Here is a 19,068-nt window from a genome sequence, read left to right on the forward strand (position 1 = left end):
GAAAAACATCAAGGTGGAGTGATTCTTGTACTAATAATTTTGGTAAATCCTTACTATGATAAATGAGAAAATAAGTGTTACTTAAAGGTGTAACCAGCAACACACTGCCAAGAGTTGCTTATACTTAGTTGTTGTATTCGCCAATAATTGCATCTCATGCTATCCTTTGATTTCTTTGATATTCCTATAATAATTAAGTTTTTATGTGGTATTTGGTGGTATAAATGAAAATACTTACCTATTACTAAATAAGGATCAAATTATTTTTGTTTCAACTATCTATATACTATACGATAGACAGTTTGATGAAATGATATCACTAGATCTCTAAATAATGTTGTAAACTAAATATACATACCTACCTATATTTTGAAAATAGTTACAGATAACTAAAAAGGTACCCAATTTAAAATGAAATAATAAATCATTGTTAATCAACGATTTCATTGTTATAATACAAAGCCAAAACAAACTTTGAATACTTATCTCTAAACATCTACATAGTTATATATCATTGAAGAAGTTTGTGCAGCGTAATAATAATTGGAAATTAAACGAACTTACCTGTAAGTGAAGTTCATTTCAATTATATTAGCTGCACAAACTTCGAAATGATAACCCATCCCACCCAGTACCCACGTTGTCCTGAGACAACCAGGGATTCGTGTACCTATAATCCCTGTCAAAGTTATGGTAATATTGGCTTTGCTGAATTGGGGGCCAAGTTGTTCCATCTATTGGCATATTCACTGCCAGCGTGAGCTACAAGCATAGCGGATACTATATGTTTTTTCCGCTTTGTAGCGATAAGTACCTAAGAATAGAGAACCCTAGCGGGCTACTGGCAGTGAAAGTGTTATGTCTTGGCTTGTTACTCTAAACTAAATGACATTGACAGTTGACAGCGCGGGAACCGTTCAACGTAGGAGTTACGTTCATAAATCAGATACATATTTTTAATTTTGGCTTTGCCTCTCTGTAACATTCATGGAATAGGCTAAAATGATAAGCGCGTACTACATAGTTATATATCATTTCGAAGTTTGTGCAGCTAATATAATTGAAATGAACTTCACTTACAGGTAAGTTCGTTTAATTTCCAAATAGGCTTTATGGATGAGAAAAGTCTTTAGCTTTTTACTGAACATACATAGTTTGTTTTCCGCCTTTATAAATTCTGGTATTTTATTGTAAATTGTTATTTTACGTTATTACGTTATTTTTATGTTATTATACATTTTACCTGCCAAACATGTGAGCCTCTCCCTTCGGGCAGTACAGGAAGAAGTCCTCCCCACGGAACCCCATAATCTGGTCCGTGGTGGCTGGAACGGGACCTTTCTCGGGCGCCATTGGCAATGTTGGCGCTGGCTGCAACAACATTTGGATTCGGAACATTTGGGGCATTATCTATGAAAAGGGACCTCATTGCCGATGGCGCTTAGGGGCTATTCATAAATTACGTCATTTCAAATTAGGGTGGGGGGGAGGTCTGGACATCGAATGATGGTAGGAAACGGGGTCATTCGAAGCATGATTGTTGGATGTTTTTAGGGGGGGGGGGGTCAAAAATAGATGACGTAATTTATGGACAGCCCCTTACGCCGCTCAGCGTCGCGCGGCATTGTATTTATATCGGATCATCGTTAACAACGGCGTAAGCGCCATCGACAATAAGGTCCATTTTCATAGATAACGTCACATTCCCCACGAAAACCCATGATCTGGTCCGTGGTGAGTGAAACGCGACCTTTCTCGGGCGCCATTGGCAAAGTTGGCGCTGGCTGCAACAACATTTGGATTGGAAACATTTTTCATAACACAAAGGTATGTAATATTGTTTTCAATTACCGCGATACTCATGAAATAAAAATGTCATATACTAAGAAAAAGTGACCAAGGCCTCCAGTGCCCCAGGCTGGAATCGAACCAGCGTCCTCTGCTATCGCGGCAGGTGCCTGTGCCACTCGGCCACCGGGCCACAGCGGCATAAGTGGAATTTTTCCAAGTATATGCACTTCTTACTGAAGGCTTATGGCGCCCCCTGGCCACCTCTAAGGTACAACAGTATGGTTCGACCTTCTAACTGGATCATCTCAGGTGATACCGAGTTAGCGAGACTATATTCTTGCTGGTCCCATATTGGGGATACCCTCCTTCAATAGGGATGATGACACATGTTGAATTTTATAACAAAATCTAGTAAAATACATAGCAAACGAGCAATTTATCACAATAATGTAGATATTAATAAAAAAAATTGAAAAATTACAAAAATACAGGACCTGAATGTTTCAAAAATAAGTTTTTTTTTTAACTTCCAATAACGATAAAAGTAAGGGTACCATTCGATTCCTTACATTTCATCCAAAAAAATATTGTATAGCAACTATACACATAAACGCAATATTTCACCGACAAAAACGCAATTTTCTTGTTTTGTCCATACTACAAGATGAGCGATGACGTCACGGCCCTTGGCCGTTTTGTATAGGGCGTTTCGCGAGTGAAGTGCGACTGTCGGCCTTTGACTACAATTTCTGACTTTTGTGTTACTTTAATGCAATGGGTCCCATATAGACATTTGATCCTAAAAACAAACCCGATCGATTGATACCATAAATGAAAATTAGTCATGTAGCCTATTTATGTATAGTTTATGATGGTGAGAAAAATAGGACAGTAGCCTCACCTCTTTGGGCATCTTCTGATAGAATTCCCGAAGCTTCCGTCGCGAGGTGGTGCGCGACGTGGCCAGAGAAAGACCGCTCAGACACTTAAGCGGAAACTCCCCCTTTGAAAAATTCATTAACAATTATTAAATACCAAAGAGAATTTACTATAGAGGCGGATTGTCAAAGTTCACGTCAGTAAAGTCACGAGTATAGGCCAAAGGCAAAGAGAATAGAGTGAATAGAGAGTTATGGTAAACTATGTAGCCCCAGTACATATACTGCCATCTTTTGACAAAAGATTAAAACTGTTAGAACGCCATTTGACTTTGACCCTTATTCTTTCACAGATATTGTGTTAATTTGTTAAATATTGACACTAACGCCATATGGCGCCATCGCTCGAAAAGATTGCACCATACCTTTGGCCTACTCTCAGGTAGATGGCGTTAATTTCATTATTTACAAATTAACACATATCAGTGAAAGAATAAGGATCAAAGCCAAATGGCGTTCTAACAGTTTTAATCTTCTGTCAAAAGATGGCGGTGAATTTACTGTAGCTACATAATTTACCTTGAAAAGCGGTTTAGACTCTCGCGCGAGCCACGAGACGAGCCGCGAGCCGAGCCACGAGACGAGAGTGTAAGCGGTGGGCTCGCGGCTCGTCTCGTGGCTCGCAAGCTCATCGAGCTAATATAATTTAAACACTAACGGCACGGCATAAGGTTTATAACCGAATGACAAGCCGAACGCGAGTGTAAGCGGTGGACTCGCGTCTCGTGGCGCGGCTCGCGGCTCGTCTCGTGGCTCGCGCGAGAGTCTAAATTGGCCATGACAGTAACTCTCTATAAAATCTATTCTCTTTTTGGTGCTATCTTCTTAGCCCTTGCTGCAAGATCTGGGGCCCGTTTCTCAAAAGCTTGTAACTTATAATACAAGTGGAAGTCCCTTTCTAACAAAGGCTGTCAAAAAGTGACATCCGCTTGTATTACAAGTTACAGGCTTTTGAGAAAGGGGGCTTGCTGGCTGGAGCTACCCCCAAGTATCAGTATCATAAAGAAACATGGGTGAAGAAGTGAGAACCAGGGATGTTGCGAATATTCGCATCCGCATCCGCGGAACATCCGCATTATTTTAATACCATTATTCCATCCGCATTAATTTATCTTAATACCATTCCAATTAGCTGACCAAGGGCGGGTTTAAATTCAGCAAACTGTACCCGCACCTTTTTCATTACTTACACAATTTGTTGCACAATGTTTAGATAAATACTTACCTACTTACTTCATATACCTAAGATGGACTAATTACCTACCTAACCCTTATATTATACCTAAGAACTGATGTAAAAAGTAATGAAATAAATGCATTTGAATTTGTATTTTCAACATCCGCATCTGCATCCGCATCCGCATAAAATCGATGCGGAGCTCATGCGGATGCGGATGTCGACCAAGTCGGTAACAGGAACGTCTTAGTAGATATCTAGATCCCGAAAAGTCGACCAAGTTACTGTTTATTAAATAAAACGCACCTATATTCTTGCTCAAATACTAAACGTTTCGCTTTTTTAAATAAAAATGACTAAAAATGAAATATTTGACGTTTTTTAAGTACCAAATCTTGACATCCGCATCCGCGGATGTGAGGCTTTAAATATCCGCATCCGCGTCCGCGGATGTCAAAAAATCGGCATCCGCAACATCCCTAGTACCTATGGCTGGAGCTACCCCCCAAGTATCAGTGTATACCTATAGATCCACCGACGACCGGTCTGGCCTAGTGGGTAGTGACCCTGCCTGTGAAGCCGCGGTCCTGGGTTCGAATCCCAGTAAGGGCATTTATTTGTGCGATGAGCACAGATATTTGTTCCTGGGTCATGGTTGTTTTCTATGTATTTAAGTATTTGTATATTATATCTGTCGTTGTCTGAGTACCCACAACACAAGCCTTCTGGAGCTTACTGTGAGGCTTAGTCAATTTGTGTAAAAATGTCCTATAATATTTATATTTATTTATATATAGATATATATCAGTATATCAGCTGGTATAATAAAGAAACATGGGTGAAGAAGTGAGAACATACCTCCTGTTTCCTCTCGATGAGCGCGTTGTTGTTCATGCTGATCCATTCCGACTCGCAGTGCGCGTCCAGCGCCTTCAGGTCCAACTCGTACCGCGGCTGGCGGATCAGCGGATCGCGGGCTAGCACCTGCAAACATGACCATTTAGGCACAGTAGCGATGGGCGAGTCGAGATATCTGATTCGAATAATTCGAATCAGCCTACAGGTGAGTTAATTCGAATCAAGACTATTGGCAATTCGAATCAACTCGAATGAATCGCCAACTCGCCGAGCCGAGTCAACGAGTCGCCGTCTCAACTAGCTCCGCGCCTGTGCCTGTGACCTTGTCGCGAACCACGCGAATCGTCGAGTCGAGTCGATTTTGAATTCGAATCAGCGGCCGAATCAATTCGAATGATTCGAATGGATAAAAAGTGGACTCGTCACATCGCTAAGGCACAGAATAAATACAAGTACTAGGTACAGACAAGACATCCTCTAGACTGAACATAGTAGCGCGACCCCCTCTGCCACAAATATACGCTAGTTTTACTCCATCTTCGTGTCAAAGTGTCTTTGTGTGTCGTCCGTGTGTTTGAACGGACCAATCACGGCACGGGACTCGCTCACCTCGTCCCCCGCACCCCAGTATTTTTGGCAGCATCGGTTTTATGAAATAATTGCTCTAAACTCCGTCTAAAGGATTCCTAGTCTATGGGTACAGAAGACTCGAAAAGTGGAGTCCAGACGAGACAATTTTTCGCCAATCTGATGAAATTGTCCGATCGAATCAGGCCGTGCGGACGCAAACGCCAATTTGATTCCCCGATCAAATCAGCTGGTGCGGATGCGGACACAAAAATGCAAATTTTCGAAGTTAGTGTCTATGGAATGCAAATTGGCGATTAAATTGTGTACGTGTGGACGTTGTGTACGTGATCAAATCAGTCGATTTGCCCAGCTCGTCTGGTTACGGCTTAACAAAACGCGTCTATTACGACAGATATGAAACACAGTTCACAGTTCAATTACTGTGATGCTGTCTACGGGCCAAGAATATTTGCCAAAACTGCCCAAGCTATACAAAGAGTACAGAATGCGTGCACGCGATTCTGCTACTCGGTGCCAAAGAGAGCCCACGTCTCACCATACCTTAATGAGAACTGTATACTTAAAATGGCGGGCCGAAGAGTATTGCACTTAGCCTGTCTTATAAAAAAAACTATAACAACCAAGAAACCCGACTACCTTTATGAAAAAATTAACTGGTTAAAGGATGAGCACCATCTGAACACCCGAAGTAAAATACAAAATAAATTATCCTTACCGCATCACAAAACTGTTGGGTATAGAGGGAGCTTTAAATTCTCAGCAGCCAAAATCTGGAATGATCTGCCTCCACCTCTAAGAAATAATGTGTCCCAAAATACTTTTAAATCTAAACTGAAATCAATATTATTCTATAAACAGAAGAATATTTAAGCACCCTTGTAACATCTAATGAATAGTACCTAGTAATTTTTCATGTCATGTCTTGCCCTAGCTAATACTTATTTATATTTTTATTTTTTCCCATGCCCTTTTTTTTCTCTTGCCTTACCTTTGCTAAGTTATCTTAGACTTAGTAACTAATACATTAAAAAAACACTTTGTTTATACTTTAATATATTATTCGTAATTAGGGGTGAACTGAAAACCAGCGCTGTGACAGCTAGTCTGTAACACAGCAAATGCTGAGTCCATTCCTTTTGTCACACCATTGTTATAGACTTAAGAAACTATGTTATGTCTCCTATCTACATGTATAATTGTTTGTTTTTCTCTTATCGTTTGTGTATTCTTGTATGTGTGTGGCAATAAACAATTTTTATTCATTCTTCTTCTTTAAAAACAGGCGCATGAAATTAAACGATTGGTTAAAATATGATATAGGGTAAATGCGACTGGGAAATTCGCTACGCGGAACTAATAAGTTTAGGGTGTGTAGACCGAGCTTCTCAAACGTACCTCAATATCAGTGATGATAACTTAGTTCTCAAACATACCTCAATATCAGTGATGATAACTGATAGTTCTCAAACGTACCTCAATATCAGTGATGATAACTGTCTCCATTACACTCAAACGTACCTCAATATCAGTGATGATAACATAGTTCTCAAACATACCTCAATATCAGTGATGATAACTGATAGTTCTCAAACGTACCTCAATATCAGTGATAACTGTCTCCATTACACTCAAACGTACCTCAATATCAGTGATGATAACTGTCTCCATTACTCTCAAACTTACCTCAATATCAGTGATGATAACTGTCTCCATTACACTCAAACGTACCTCAATATCAGTGATGATAACTGTCTCCATTACACTCAAACGTACCTCAATATCCGTGATGATAACTGTCTCCATTACACTCAAACGTACCTCAATATCCGTGATGATAACTGTCTCCATTACTCTCAAACGTACCTCAATATCCGTGATGATAACTGTCTCCATTACTCTCAAACGTACCTCAATATCCGTGATGATAACTGTCTCCATTACACTCAAACGTACCTCAATATCCGTGATGATAACTGTCTCCATTACTCTCAAACATACCTCAATATCAGTGATGATAACTGGCGGCATGGGACACTCCCGCTTGCTCGCGTCCAGCCCCCCATAGTTGGCCACGAAGTCGAGCACGAAGGAGGTGACGCCGGCGTAGCGCAGGAACGCGGCGCCACCTTGCCTGCCACACGAATTACACTCATGACGCCATTGCTCTTTTACCACAAAGGTAAAGTCTATTTTTTTATTCGGTAGACTGAAATGACAGTTAATAGTATGAAATGACATTTCATGTTCATACTATTAACTGTCATTTCAGTCTACGGAATTAAAAAATAGACTTTAGTAGGTACCTAATGATCAGAGCACGGAATTTTCACGGCAAAACAAAAGACTGTCGCAAAGTTACTAGTGCTAGAAACATTTTTTTATCGATATATAGGTATCGAGTATTATTATCGAACACATTCAGTATACATAAATGGCTTTATTATTTGCCAAATTGTATTTGGCCAGAAAATTTTGAGAAATTAATGATTGTCTACTCTCACGAATTTTTTTTTAATAAATATTTGTTTATTTACTTAGTGGAACGTTTTTTTCTTCTATTACACAACTATCGATGTCGATAAAAAAATGTTTCTAACACTAGTTACATTGTGACAGTCTTTTGTTTTGCCGCGAAAATTCTGGGCTCTGCTAATGATATATGAATGATGGATATTATGAAGCCGGGGGCTTGGAACTATAGATAGTGGAAGCAAGCGCCATCTTGCGATTCCTTTGTGTCATCTTTAGGGTAGATCAACTATTTCTTGTTGTTATTCTGTCCGGTCAGCCAAGAGACAATAGTACATAGTTTGTTAGAAGACATTGTACAATTTGTAACACCACCTTCTTCTGACATGCTTGGTAGACGACCCTCAATGGAAAGGGTTTATAACCATCACAAAAAAGCGTGTTTGGTGAATTTAAATGCCTAAAAATCAGGTTTTAACGTGTGACCCATGAGAAGGTAACGATGGCAACGAGTGAAAATAAAAAGTTGATTCACCCTTATGAAGCCGGGCGCTTGGAACTAGATAGTGGAAGCAAGCGCCATCTTGGGATTCCTTTGCGTCATCCTTAGCTGATGAGCAGACATAGGAATCCGTGGGGTAGTGGGGGTAGTAAGTATATAGAACTAGCATCGATAATTGAGTTTATCGATATAGGAAGTCCCTACCTGCCAAGAAAAGGGACTATGCGTGAAAATGGTCCCAAAACCAACAGAGTTGAGAGTTAGGTCATTAGATAGGTATCTCTCTGTACTTCATTTCGTTCTATGGGCACCAAGCGGAATTCCATTGCAGAACTGAGATATTGGTATTTTAGTCAAAATGTCGTCGCCCTTATTACCTAGGCAATAGAGTCCACCGCCGCGCGAGCGCGGTAAATCATTCGGTGTGCTCGCCCGGCGGTGCGCGAACATCTACCCTGCAGCAATTAATTTACTTACTTGGACTCTATTGCCTAGGTAATAAGGGTGACGTCATTTTGGCTAAAATACCAATATCTCAGTTCTGGAATAGAATTCCGCTTGGTGCCCATAGAGCAAAATGAAGTACATAGAAATACCTATCGACTGACCTTACTCTCATTTCCGTTGGCGTTGGGTCCAGGCTCCATACAAAGTTGCCCATGGTCCTTTGCCCCACGGATTCCTAGGTATGTCTGCTGATGAGTGATAATCAGGGCTGCCAGTACATAAATCTTGATTATACGATCCAGTGCCCGCAATTATACGAAATTCAATTGCATTATACAAGTACAAAATTTAAAAAAACGATTAATTTTAAATCGATTTTTTTTAAACTGGCGAAAATCGGTTTTCGCGGTAAGCCCCAAATTGCGGGGATCTTTCTCTTTTACTCCAATGAAGGTGTAATAAGAGTGACAGAGAACGATGCCCGCAATTTGCGAACTTAAAATTTCGCGGTTATATATAGCCCACGTTGACGTGTATTTAAGTAGTTGCCGTTCCATTAAATCGTATAAACAGTATTGGCACACTGTTTTTTAAAGCGTCAGTCTTAGAGGATATAATCAAACGGAGACGCCTTGTCTGTAATTTTCTGTACAAAACAGTCTGTCGATTTTTGCGGGGGAGGGGAACGTCAAATGTATGCGTAACGTAAAAATAGCCATGTCAGATAAACGTCAGTCCATACATTGTGTATGACCGTTGGCCGCCTATTTTCGACAGAGGGGAAAGCTTGTTAATGGCTACTCCGTTTAGTTGTATCCTCCAAGGCGTCAGTAGTTTGACATCGGTGTTTTTTTTTCGTATCCAATTATACCGATTGACCAACTATACGTAATGGATACGAAAAAAATTCGATTATACGAAATTCGTAGCCAATTCTACGATCTGGCAGCCCTGGTGATAATAAACAATGGGAGCTCACAACTTATGCGGCTGCCCGTCCTCGGCCTGCATGTGAGGGTCGAAGATGTAGCAGACAGTTTTACACTGCGAGCCAGACTCGGGCGGCGGGGGGTGGCCCCAGATCAGGAAGTTGCGGTCACCGACAGTCAGGATGGACATGTAGCTGGTGCCGGCACGCTTCTCCATCAGTCTGAAAATTGGTAAGAGTTGTACATACCTACCAGGGATGTTGCGAACATCCGCATCCGCAACCGCGGAACTTCCGCATTATTTTCAACATCCGCATCTGCATCCGCATCCGCATAAAATCGATGCGGAGCTTATGCGGATGCGGATGTCAAACAAATTGGTACAGGAACGTCTTAGCGGCGGCGTAAGTGCTAGGTAATTTCGTCATTACCTATAACGAAATCGTCTAGATCCAGAAAAGTCGGCCAAGTTACCGTTTATTAAAATATAACGCACCTATATTCTTGCTCAATAAATACTAAACGTTTCGTTTTTTTTTTTAATTGATACTAAAAATGTAATATTTGATATTTTCTAAGTACCTAATCTTGACATCCGCATCCGCATCCGCATCCGCGGATGTGAGCCTTTAAATATCCGCATCCGCATCCGCGGATGTCAAAAAATCTGCATCCGCAACATCCCTGATACATACATACTTATAATCACGCCTATGTATTTCCCGGAGGGGTAGGCAGAGACCACGGATTTCCACTTGCCACGATCCTGACACACCTCTTTCGCTTCCGTTACTTTCATAACATTCCTCATACACGCTCGCCGGTTTAGGGTGCTCTTGACCTGGCATTTCTTCAATAATAATTGTATAAAAAATAAATTGTAAATTGTTGTTTGCTGGCTATGGATGAGGTCTTGGTGGCTCAGATGGCAGAGCGCTGGAGTATCGATCCAGAGGCCGTGAGTTCAAGTCTCACCCAAGACAGTAGTTTTTCCACTTTTAAATTTATTCTAAGCTTAATAGCATCGTTCGCAGACGTTTCTGCTTGTTAAAAATTAAAATTAATAATTGTATAGTTGGTCAAACCAATTTGTCAGTAAATAGGAACAAAAAAAACTATAAGTACTCATCCTTTTCTTTTAGGTGCTAGTAGGTAAGGTACTAGTGTAAGACAAAGATAGTACCTACTTACTAAGAAGTTGCTAAGCGGGCTAGGTGTTCAAAATGATCTTGACGCGACTTTACTGTTAAGAGAATAAGAAAGAAGAGCGTATCAAGGGGTCATCCATTAATTACGTCACACGAATTTCTAGGTTTTTTGACCCCTCCCCCCCTCCTTGACACACTTGGTCACATTTGGCAAACCCCTCCCCCCTAGTGTGACGTCACATTTTTTCTACGAAATCGCCAAATCGAATTAAGTAAGTACCTAAGTATTATTAATATTTTATCAAAATATTTTTCACGATATAAATATTAGTAATTTTGTAACCCAAAACTGCTTAGGAAAGAAACTTAAACGAATAAAAACGATTATCGTTTTAAAAACTTGGTATTTAAATTTACAGCGAATAAAATAATTTAAATAAATTTTCGGTTACTGATGAAGTTAAAGTGACGTCACAAAGTTTGTGTGTCCCCCTCCCCCATGTCACAATATGTCAACCCCTAAACGTGTGATGTAATTAATGAATGACCCCCCAAGGTAATTTTGAACACTTAGCCCGCTTAGCAACTTCTGCTGCTGGCTGTGCCTATGATTCTCTCTGTCTGTGTTTAAAGATAAACATGTGACAGAGAACTTAGTAGCCTATGGTCGTCAAGTCAATTCCGTCAGTAAAAAAAAAGATACTTTTAAGTGGCGGCCATAGAAAAAAGGCGCGAGGGGTTATCGGTTACATACACACAAACCGACTGATGTGGTGGGTGACTTTCCTTTATAAAGATAAAAGATTTTTATTCGTGACGATCACAAAACATGTACGGACATGTACAGACAACAACAACAGCAAGAAAAGAAGAAATTAATAAGTGTGCATCACGAAATGGACCCAACTCAGCATAATAAAGCCAGCGCTGGTCTTCCGTAGGGTAGTGATAATTTTTTGTATAAGGTCATAGAGAAAAAAATACATAGAGTGCTCACATCATACATCAGTTTTAGTACCAAAAAGACTATTAGCATCTAGCGTCGAGTAGCGGAACTATCAGTACTGCTACTTGACAATAGATGTAGCATCGACCGGAAAGTCTTATGCTGTTGAGATAAGACTTTCCGGTTGGTGCTACATCTATTGTCAAGTAGCAGTACTGATAGTTCCGCTACTCGATGCTAGATGTAGACACTGAAATTAATAGTCTGAACTGATGTATGGAGTGAGCACTCTTGTCTTACTATATTTCTCTATGATAAGGTGTAGTGATATTTTCGTGAGCTCTCTCACCCCATGAGGTCAGGCGGTGACTGCGTGTTGTCCGGATGCTTGGCCAGGACCCCTCGGTCCCTCTCCTGAATCTTGACGGTGTACTTGTGGTCCTTGAAGTAGAAGGAGGTGAGGAGCTGCTTCAGCTCCAACTCACGCTTGCCTAAAATAGGTTTTAGGAAAACGTTCACAAGATTCAGGCATTCTCAATACAATACATATTAACACGTTTACTGTCCCGTGCCCCACATATGGGTCACGGCAAGCTTCTTTTAATGGTCGTAAGGTTGGCAGTTAACAGTTGGGACAGTGAACATGTTAATTCACATTTATAGACGGGTCTATCGCGAAATTTATTTAATTACCTTTATTTACCGATGTTTCATTTTATAGACGGGTGTATCGCGAAATTTATTTAATTAACTTTATTTACCGATGTTTCATTTTATAGACGGGTGTATCGCGAAATTTATTTAATTAACTTTATTTACCGATGTTTCATTTTATAGACGGGTGTATCGCGAAATTTATTTAATTAACTTTATTTACCGATGTTTCATTTTATAGACGGGTGTATCGCGAAATTTATTTAATTAACTTTATTTACCGATGTTTCATTTTATAGACGGGTGTATCGCGAAATTTATTTAATTACCTTTATTTACCGACGTTTCGACACAGATTTCACTGGTCGTGGTCGCGGCTAACTGATGTTCCAGCAAAATGTCAAAACAGAGATTTTTGCAACTAACGGAAGAATAGTGTATGAAAAAGTTCGAGGTAGACATCACATGCATGCTATGTTGACTTGACTGTATGTCGGTCGCCCTAGATCTAAGAGCCTAGCCTACCTACATATTTTTATGTATTTATTAAACTCCTCTTGTAGGTATTTGTAGTTGTTAGATTAGATCAAAGAGAATTTGAAATAGAGGCGGATTGTCAAAGTAAATTATGTAGCCAAAGGTATTGTGCAATCTTTTCGAAAGATGGCGCCATAACCTTTGGCCTACTGTCAGGTAGATGGCGTTAATTTCAATATTTCACAAGTTAACACATATCAGCGAAATAATAAGGGTCAAAGTCAAATGGCGTTCTAACAGTTTTAATCCGCTGTCAAAATATGGCAGTAAATTTACTGTGGCCATGACAGTAACTCTCTATACACTCTTTGATTAGACTTACCCTTACTTTATACTTCGTTTTTTTAGGATTAGAAATTTGGTAAACAATCTTGATGTGTCTTTTAAATGAAAAACACTTTTTAAAACTCAATAACTATTACTTATGAAAGCAGAAGACTATAAAAGATCGTATTAGATTCATAATTGTTACATATTTACCGTAACTTATTTTTAAAATGTGTTTTTCAATTAAAAGACACATCAAGATTGTTTACCAAATTTCTAATCCTAAAAAAAAACGAAGTATAGTGCCAGCATGCACTGATGGTAGAACTTGTCACCCGTATCGATAACTTCGTCCACATCCCGTCGAGTAAGTTCTGAAGCTACCTTGTTTAGTTCATTCCTATCTTCAGATATGTTTATACTATGTATCCCTTCTAAAATCTACGGTGTCTTCTTCTGTTGATTTAACCTTGTAATATATACCCTATTCTGTCTTTCTATCTTCCTCCCTTTCTATTCTCTATAAGTTTTAAAGTTGTTACACTAAACTACTACAAACTTACCTTTATAACACTTTAGTGCCAACATGCACTGGTGGTAGAACTTGTCACCCGTATCGATAACTTCGTCCACGTCCCTTCGAGTAAGTTCAGAAGGTGCCTTATCGTTCAGTAGGGCGCACGTGACGAACGCTATGCACGCTGTTTGGGTTCCTATAGAGAATAATCATAATTTTAAATTAAAAACTTATTTGCTAATTTCATGACAGAAGTTTTTAACTCTACCGGTTTTATAAAAACGAGAAATCTGCACAGCGGGCTATGATCGCTTCACCAAGTGAGGAGTCAAAACGTCCGATTTTTGGCGCGAGGCGTAAACGTAATGTTTTTGTTTCCAAAGTAACCCACAAGATGGCAGAACCTACTATGCACAAGAAAACGTACGAGAACGATAGATGGCAGATTGCTTTGGCGTGCAAAGTCAATGTACATGTTTATGGTTCCGATTCAGGCCACAAGATGGCAGACCCTCCAACGCGCACGATCCCTATAAGCAATTTTACGAACCCTTGTCTCGTGTCCATTGAAGGAACTGATTAGACTAGTAGTCAAATACCCTATTAATGCACAGTCGTGAGCCTCACCACTGCCGACGCCGCACCGGTACCTCTTGGAGTTGCAGGCCAACTTGCCGCGCAGCATCATCTTGTTCCGGTCCACCTGGCTGAAGTTGTGCCATATCTAGGAAACACAAAGACAGTTAACATATCGGACCGCATAGACAATATGCCAATCGCTAAACGCTCCGTAGCGAACGAAACGCAACTGTCACTGTCACACTAATATGGAAGAGTGATAGAGACACAAAGCGATTCGATGGCGAAGCGATAGCGATTGTAACCCTGGCTAGGCCGACTGTTGCACCAACCACAGTTAACAGACTGATCAACGATAGGCCTCTCAGTGGCGGATTTGCCCTAAGGCCGAGTAGGCCCGAGCCTAATAGGGCGGCCACATATTTGGGACGGCAGTTTATACTTAATGGATTCTGAGAAAGTACTTAATTTGTTAAATACTGAATATGCGCCATCTACCCGAGGGTAGGCCAAAGGTATGGTGCAATCTTTTCAAACGATGGCGCCATAACCTTTGGCCTATGCTCGGCTAGATGGCGTTAATTTCAATAATTACAAATTAACACATATCAGTGAAAGAATAAGGATCAAAGTCAAATGGCGTTCTAACAGTTTCAATCTAAATAGTATGTAACATCTGTATTCTGGTATGCAAATAAAGATCACTATTTCTATCTCATCTTTTGTCAAAAGATGGCGATAAATTTATTGTGGCTACATAATTTACCTTGACAGTAACTCTCTATAAAATCTATTCTGTTTGGTAATATGTAGGTTCTTCTATTCTATATGCTACATGCTTGGTAAGATGAAAGAGTACCTTCTTAAGTTTGGCGCACTCGTAAAGCTCCTGGTTGATCTGGTCGGGCGGCACGCGTGGCATGCGCGGGCGGCGCCGGCGCCGGCGCCGGTGCGGCGGCACCCAGCGCCGCAGCTTCAGCGCGGGCACCTCCAGTTTCTGGTACAATCATTACGTATAACTACCTATATCCCTGTACCTAAATAGGTAGTATAACAATAGTATAACTTCTGGCCGAAGGGTGTGGTGTTTCGGCGGTTCTGGGGCAACCTGCCGAACCCTACGCCGAGTCAGACGACGCTGCGGAGCCACGCTGTTACGTCATCACCCAAATCTAATATTTAGTTAATTTTTAATTTGTCATTGGTTTTATTAGTAGTTTTATTTGCTTTCTTGTATCTGGTTTTGTAGTTTCACGTTTCACAGTGCCTCGGTTTTTACTGTAAGTAATGCTGTGCCACTTATTTGAGTAATAAATAAAATAAAAAGTCAGTACTTATATACTTAATATTAGGGCATTTACTTGATCCCGAATGAACTTTCCAAGTAGGTAGTAATGTTATTGATTGGATATTATAGTCTGTCAAGCTGGATATGTCAGTACCAATTAAAGGAAATTAAATATCCCTATACTTCGTTTTTTTTCGCATCAATAATTGAGTTTATCGATATAGGAAGTCCCTACCTGTCAAGAAAATTTGCCCCACGGATTCCTATGTCTGCTGATAAGTATGTGTTAATTTGTTAAATATTGAAATTAACGCCATCTATCCGAGAGTAGGCCAAAGCCAAAGGTATGGTGCAATATTTTCGAGCGATGGCGCCATAACATTTGGCCTACACTCAGATAGATGGCGTTAATTTCAATATTTAACAAATTAATTCTCTATTCACTCTATTCTCTTTGAATTTAGCTAGGACCCTAAATGGCGTAACAATCCCGTGTGGTGACTGTACAAACCAGTGGTGGCTCCCGTCTCGGAGGCCCCGGCGGCTTCCACGGCCTGCAGACAAGCGGAGGCCTCCTTATCTCGGGCCACCGACGCTTAAAACGGCGCCTCCGCTCTTCGGCACGCCGCAATTGTTCTCTGTAATCAAAACCAATTAACGACCGACCGACCGATTTGACGACCGGTCTGGCGTCTGGCCTAGTGGGTAGTGACCGTGCCTGTGAAGCCGCGGTCCTGGGTTCGAATCCCAGTAAGGGCATTTATTTGTGTGATGAGCACAGATATTTGTTCCTGAGTCATGATTGTTTTCTATGTATTTAAGTATTTGTAGGTATATTATATCTATCGTTGTCTGAGTACCCACAACACAAGCCTTCTTGAGCTTACCGTGGGGCTTAGTCAATATGTGTAAAAAAATGTCCATTAATATTTATTTATTTATTTAATTAATTAAATCATCATCTTCCTTGCGTTGTCCCGGCATTTTGCCACGGCTCATGGGAGCCTGGGGTCCGCTTGGCAACTAATCCACTAGCTTTTACGAAAGCGACTGCCATCTGACCTTCCAACTCAGAGGGGAAACTAGGCCTTATTGGAATTAGTCCGCGGTTTCCTCACGATGTTTTCCTTCACCGAAAAGCAACTTATAAATATCAAATGATAATTATTTCGTACACAAGTTCCGAAAAACTCATTGGTATGTACAGACTAGGAATCCTCTAGACTGAGTTTAGAGCAATTATTTCATGAAACCGATGCTCCCAAAAATACGGGGGTGAGGGGGGACGAGGTGAGCGAATCCCGTGCCGTGATTGGACCGTTCAAAGACACGGAGAGTAAAACTAGGTACCGTATGAGTGGCAGAGGGGGTAGCGTTACTATGCTCAGTCTAGAGGATGTCTTGTCTGTGGTAGGTACGAGCCGGGGTTTGAACCCGCGTACTTCAAATTGAAAGTCGCACGCTCTTACCGCTAAGCGCTTCTCATCAAAACCAATAAAATAAATATGGTTAGCGGAGGAATCGTCCTGATTTAAAAGGGAGGTGCTCAAGCCTCCCGACTGCCCAAATGGACCCCTACCTCCCCTACACGGTTTCCTCACTGATCGGCATGATGAGCCGATGCGTGAGCAAGACAACGCTATTTATGCACGCAATAGCGATGTCCCGATCACATCGGGACTCTTAACTCACAGCTAAAAGTCGCGTCTTTAGGGCGCGTGTACACGGTGCCGCCTCCGCGCCGCCGCCGCACTTTCGTGCTATGTAGGCGGCACCGTGTACACGCGCCCTTAGTCTTACATGCATTGACGTACTTATATATACTTGGTCAAGCAGATCTTGTCAGTAGAAAAAGGCGGCAAATTTGAATAATGTAGGCGCGAAGGGATATCGTCCCATAGAACATATTATGAATTTCGCGCCTTTTTTTACTGACATGATTTGCTTGACCATAGAGAAAAAAATACATAGATTTCTCACTCCATACATCAGTTTTAGTATCAAAAAGACTATTAGCATCTAGCATCGAGTAGCGGAACTATCAGTACTGCTACTTGACAATAGATGTAGCACCAACCGGAAAGTCTTATGCTGTTGAAATAAGACTTTCCGGTCGGTGCTACATCTATTGTCAAGTAGCAGTACTGATAGTTCCGCTACTCGATGCTAGATGTAGACACTGAAATTAATAGTCTAACTGATGTATGGAGTGAGCACTCTTGTCTTACTATATTTCTCTATGACTTGACCAGCTATATCTCTCAGGACTGGCCTTACGGGCAATAAGAATGGGGCATGAATGGGGCGTGAATGGGGCCAGTACAGCGGTGTGACAGCGCTACAACGCGATTGGTTGATGAGTTCGCATCACACGAGCGCGGCCGCGCGATTGCTCACAACTAGTTGCGTTAGACTGCAAGATTGGCTCGAATTCGTGAGTGACACCGCTGAACTAGTACCATTTTTAGTGCACGTTAGCCCAGTCCTGAAATATGTCTGTCAATGCTTACATGACAGACAAGACGTCTCCAGTTACTAAATGCTGTAAGTCATTACTTAAAAAAATATATATATATTGTTTATTTCAGACCATGAGATCCATATTTTTGTTAGTTAACCAGAAAAACTTACATCCTATGTTAGTACTTACATTAAAAACACTTATAACTATAGACTATTTACTACCTTAATATTACTGCGTGCAGAGAGGAACACGGGGCAAAATGGGTTATTTAGCCCTGCCTATCACCACTTCTACCCAGTATTTCGTGAGGCGGCAGTCCAGACGTTCGGACAACGTCCTCAGGAGGCTGTTGCCACTGGTACGCACGCGCTTCAGCAGAGACGCTATTCTTTTACGCCTAATTGCGTAAAAGTCCACCACTCGCGCCTCTGCAAACATGCCCGAGGCACTACAGTACAGTTAGGGTTGCCAGATGGTCGGGATTTGGCGGGATTCTCCCGATTTTTAGCATGTGTTCCCGATTCCCGACAAAGTAAAAATTGTCCCGAAAAAACAGCTTCACGTTAAATAGTGAAAAAGGCGAAAAACAAAAATACATGTGGCAAGGGCAAACTAATGTTTTTGATACAATTACTTTAATTTGAATGTTTTTTTTCCCGACTTAAGTCCCAAAACCCCGAAAAATTGATATGAATTCCCGATAATGGCGCCTTTCGATCTGGCAACCCTAAGTACAGTACAGTACTTAATGTGTCCGTACTTACTCAAGCAGAAGTTGAGACTCCGTTTTCGGCGGCTCCTCCTCGACTGTCTGCATTTTCACCTTGGAGCGCCCCGGTTTGGGCGGGGGAGCATCTCCGGCACTGAACAACAAAAGATAAACATCTTCAAATCGTATCCCGGGCATTTTTCTTACCAAAACCAGGCGTGTCTCACTCCGCGATTTCGTCGCTTTGCTACAGGTAG

At 41.1% G+C, this 19,068-nt stretch overlaps 1 protein-coding gene across 1 annotated transcript in view; it reads right to left on the minus strand.

The window, feature by feature from the left end:
• The window catches only part of LOC134660433 (uncharacterized), a 102,992-nt gene extending 83,983 nt beyond the window's left edge, over nt 1-19,009 (minus strand). Inside the window, exons 1-11 of the mRNA XM_063516176.1 lie at nt 18,867-19,009; nt 16,150-16,276; nt 15,210-15,347; nt 14,399-14,495; nt 13,818-13,967; nt 12,146-12,287; nt 9,753-9,923; nt 7,354-7,486; nt 4,765-4,890; nt 2,693-2,794; nt 1,244-1,371 (exon numbers count right to left, since the gene is read on the minus strand). Of these exons, the coding sequence (XP_063372246.1) occupies nt 1,244-1,371; nt 2,693-2,794; nt 4,765-4,890; nt 7,354-7,486; nt 9,753-9,923; nt 12,146-12,287; nt 13,818-13,967; nt 14,399-14,495; nt 15,210-15,347; nt 16,150-16,276; nt 18,867-19,009 (1,457 nt within the window). The remainder of the gene's footprint in view (nt 1-1,243; nt 1,372-2,692; nt 2,795-4,764; nt 4,891-7,353; nt 7,487-9,752; nt 9,924-12,145; nt 12,288-13,817; nt 13,968-14,398; nt 14,496-15,209; nt 15,348-16,149; nt 16,277-18,866) is intronic.
• Between the last annotated feature and the right edge of the window lie 59 nt (nt 19,010-19,068).

The sequence above is a fragment of the Cydia amplana genome, chromosome 27, assembly GCF_948474715.1.
Source record: "Cydia amplana chromosome 27, ilCydAmpl1.1, whole genome shotgun sequence".
Lineage (NCBI taxonomy): Eukaryota > Metazoa > Arthropoda > Insecta > Lepidoptera > Tortricidae > Cydia > Cydia amplana.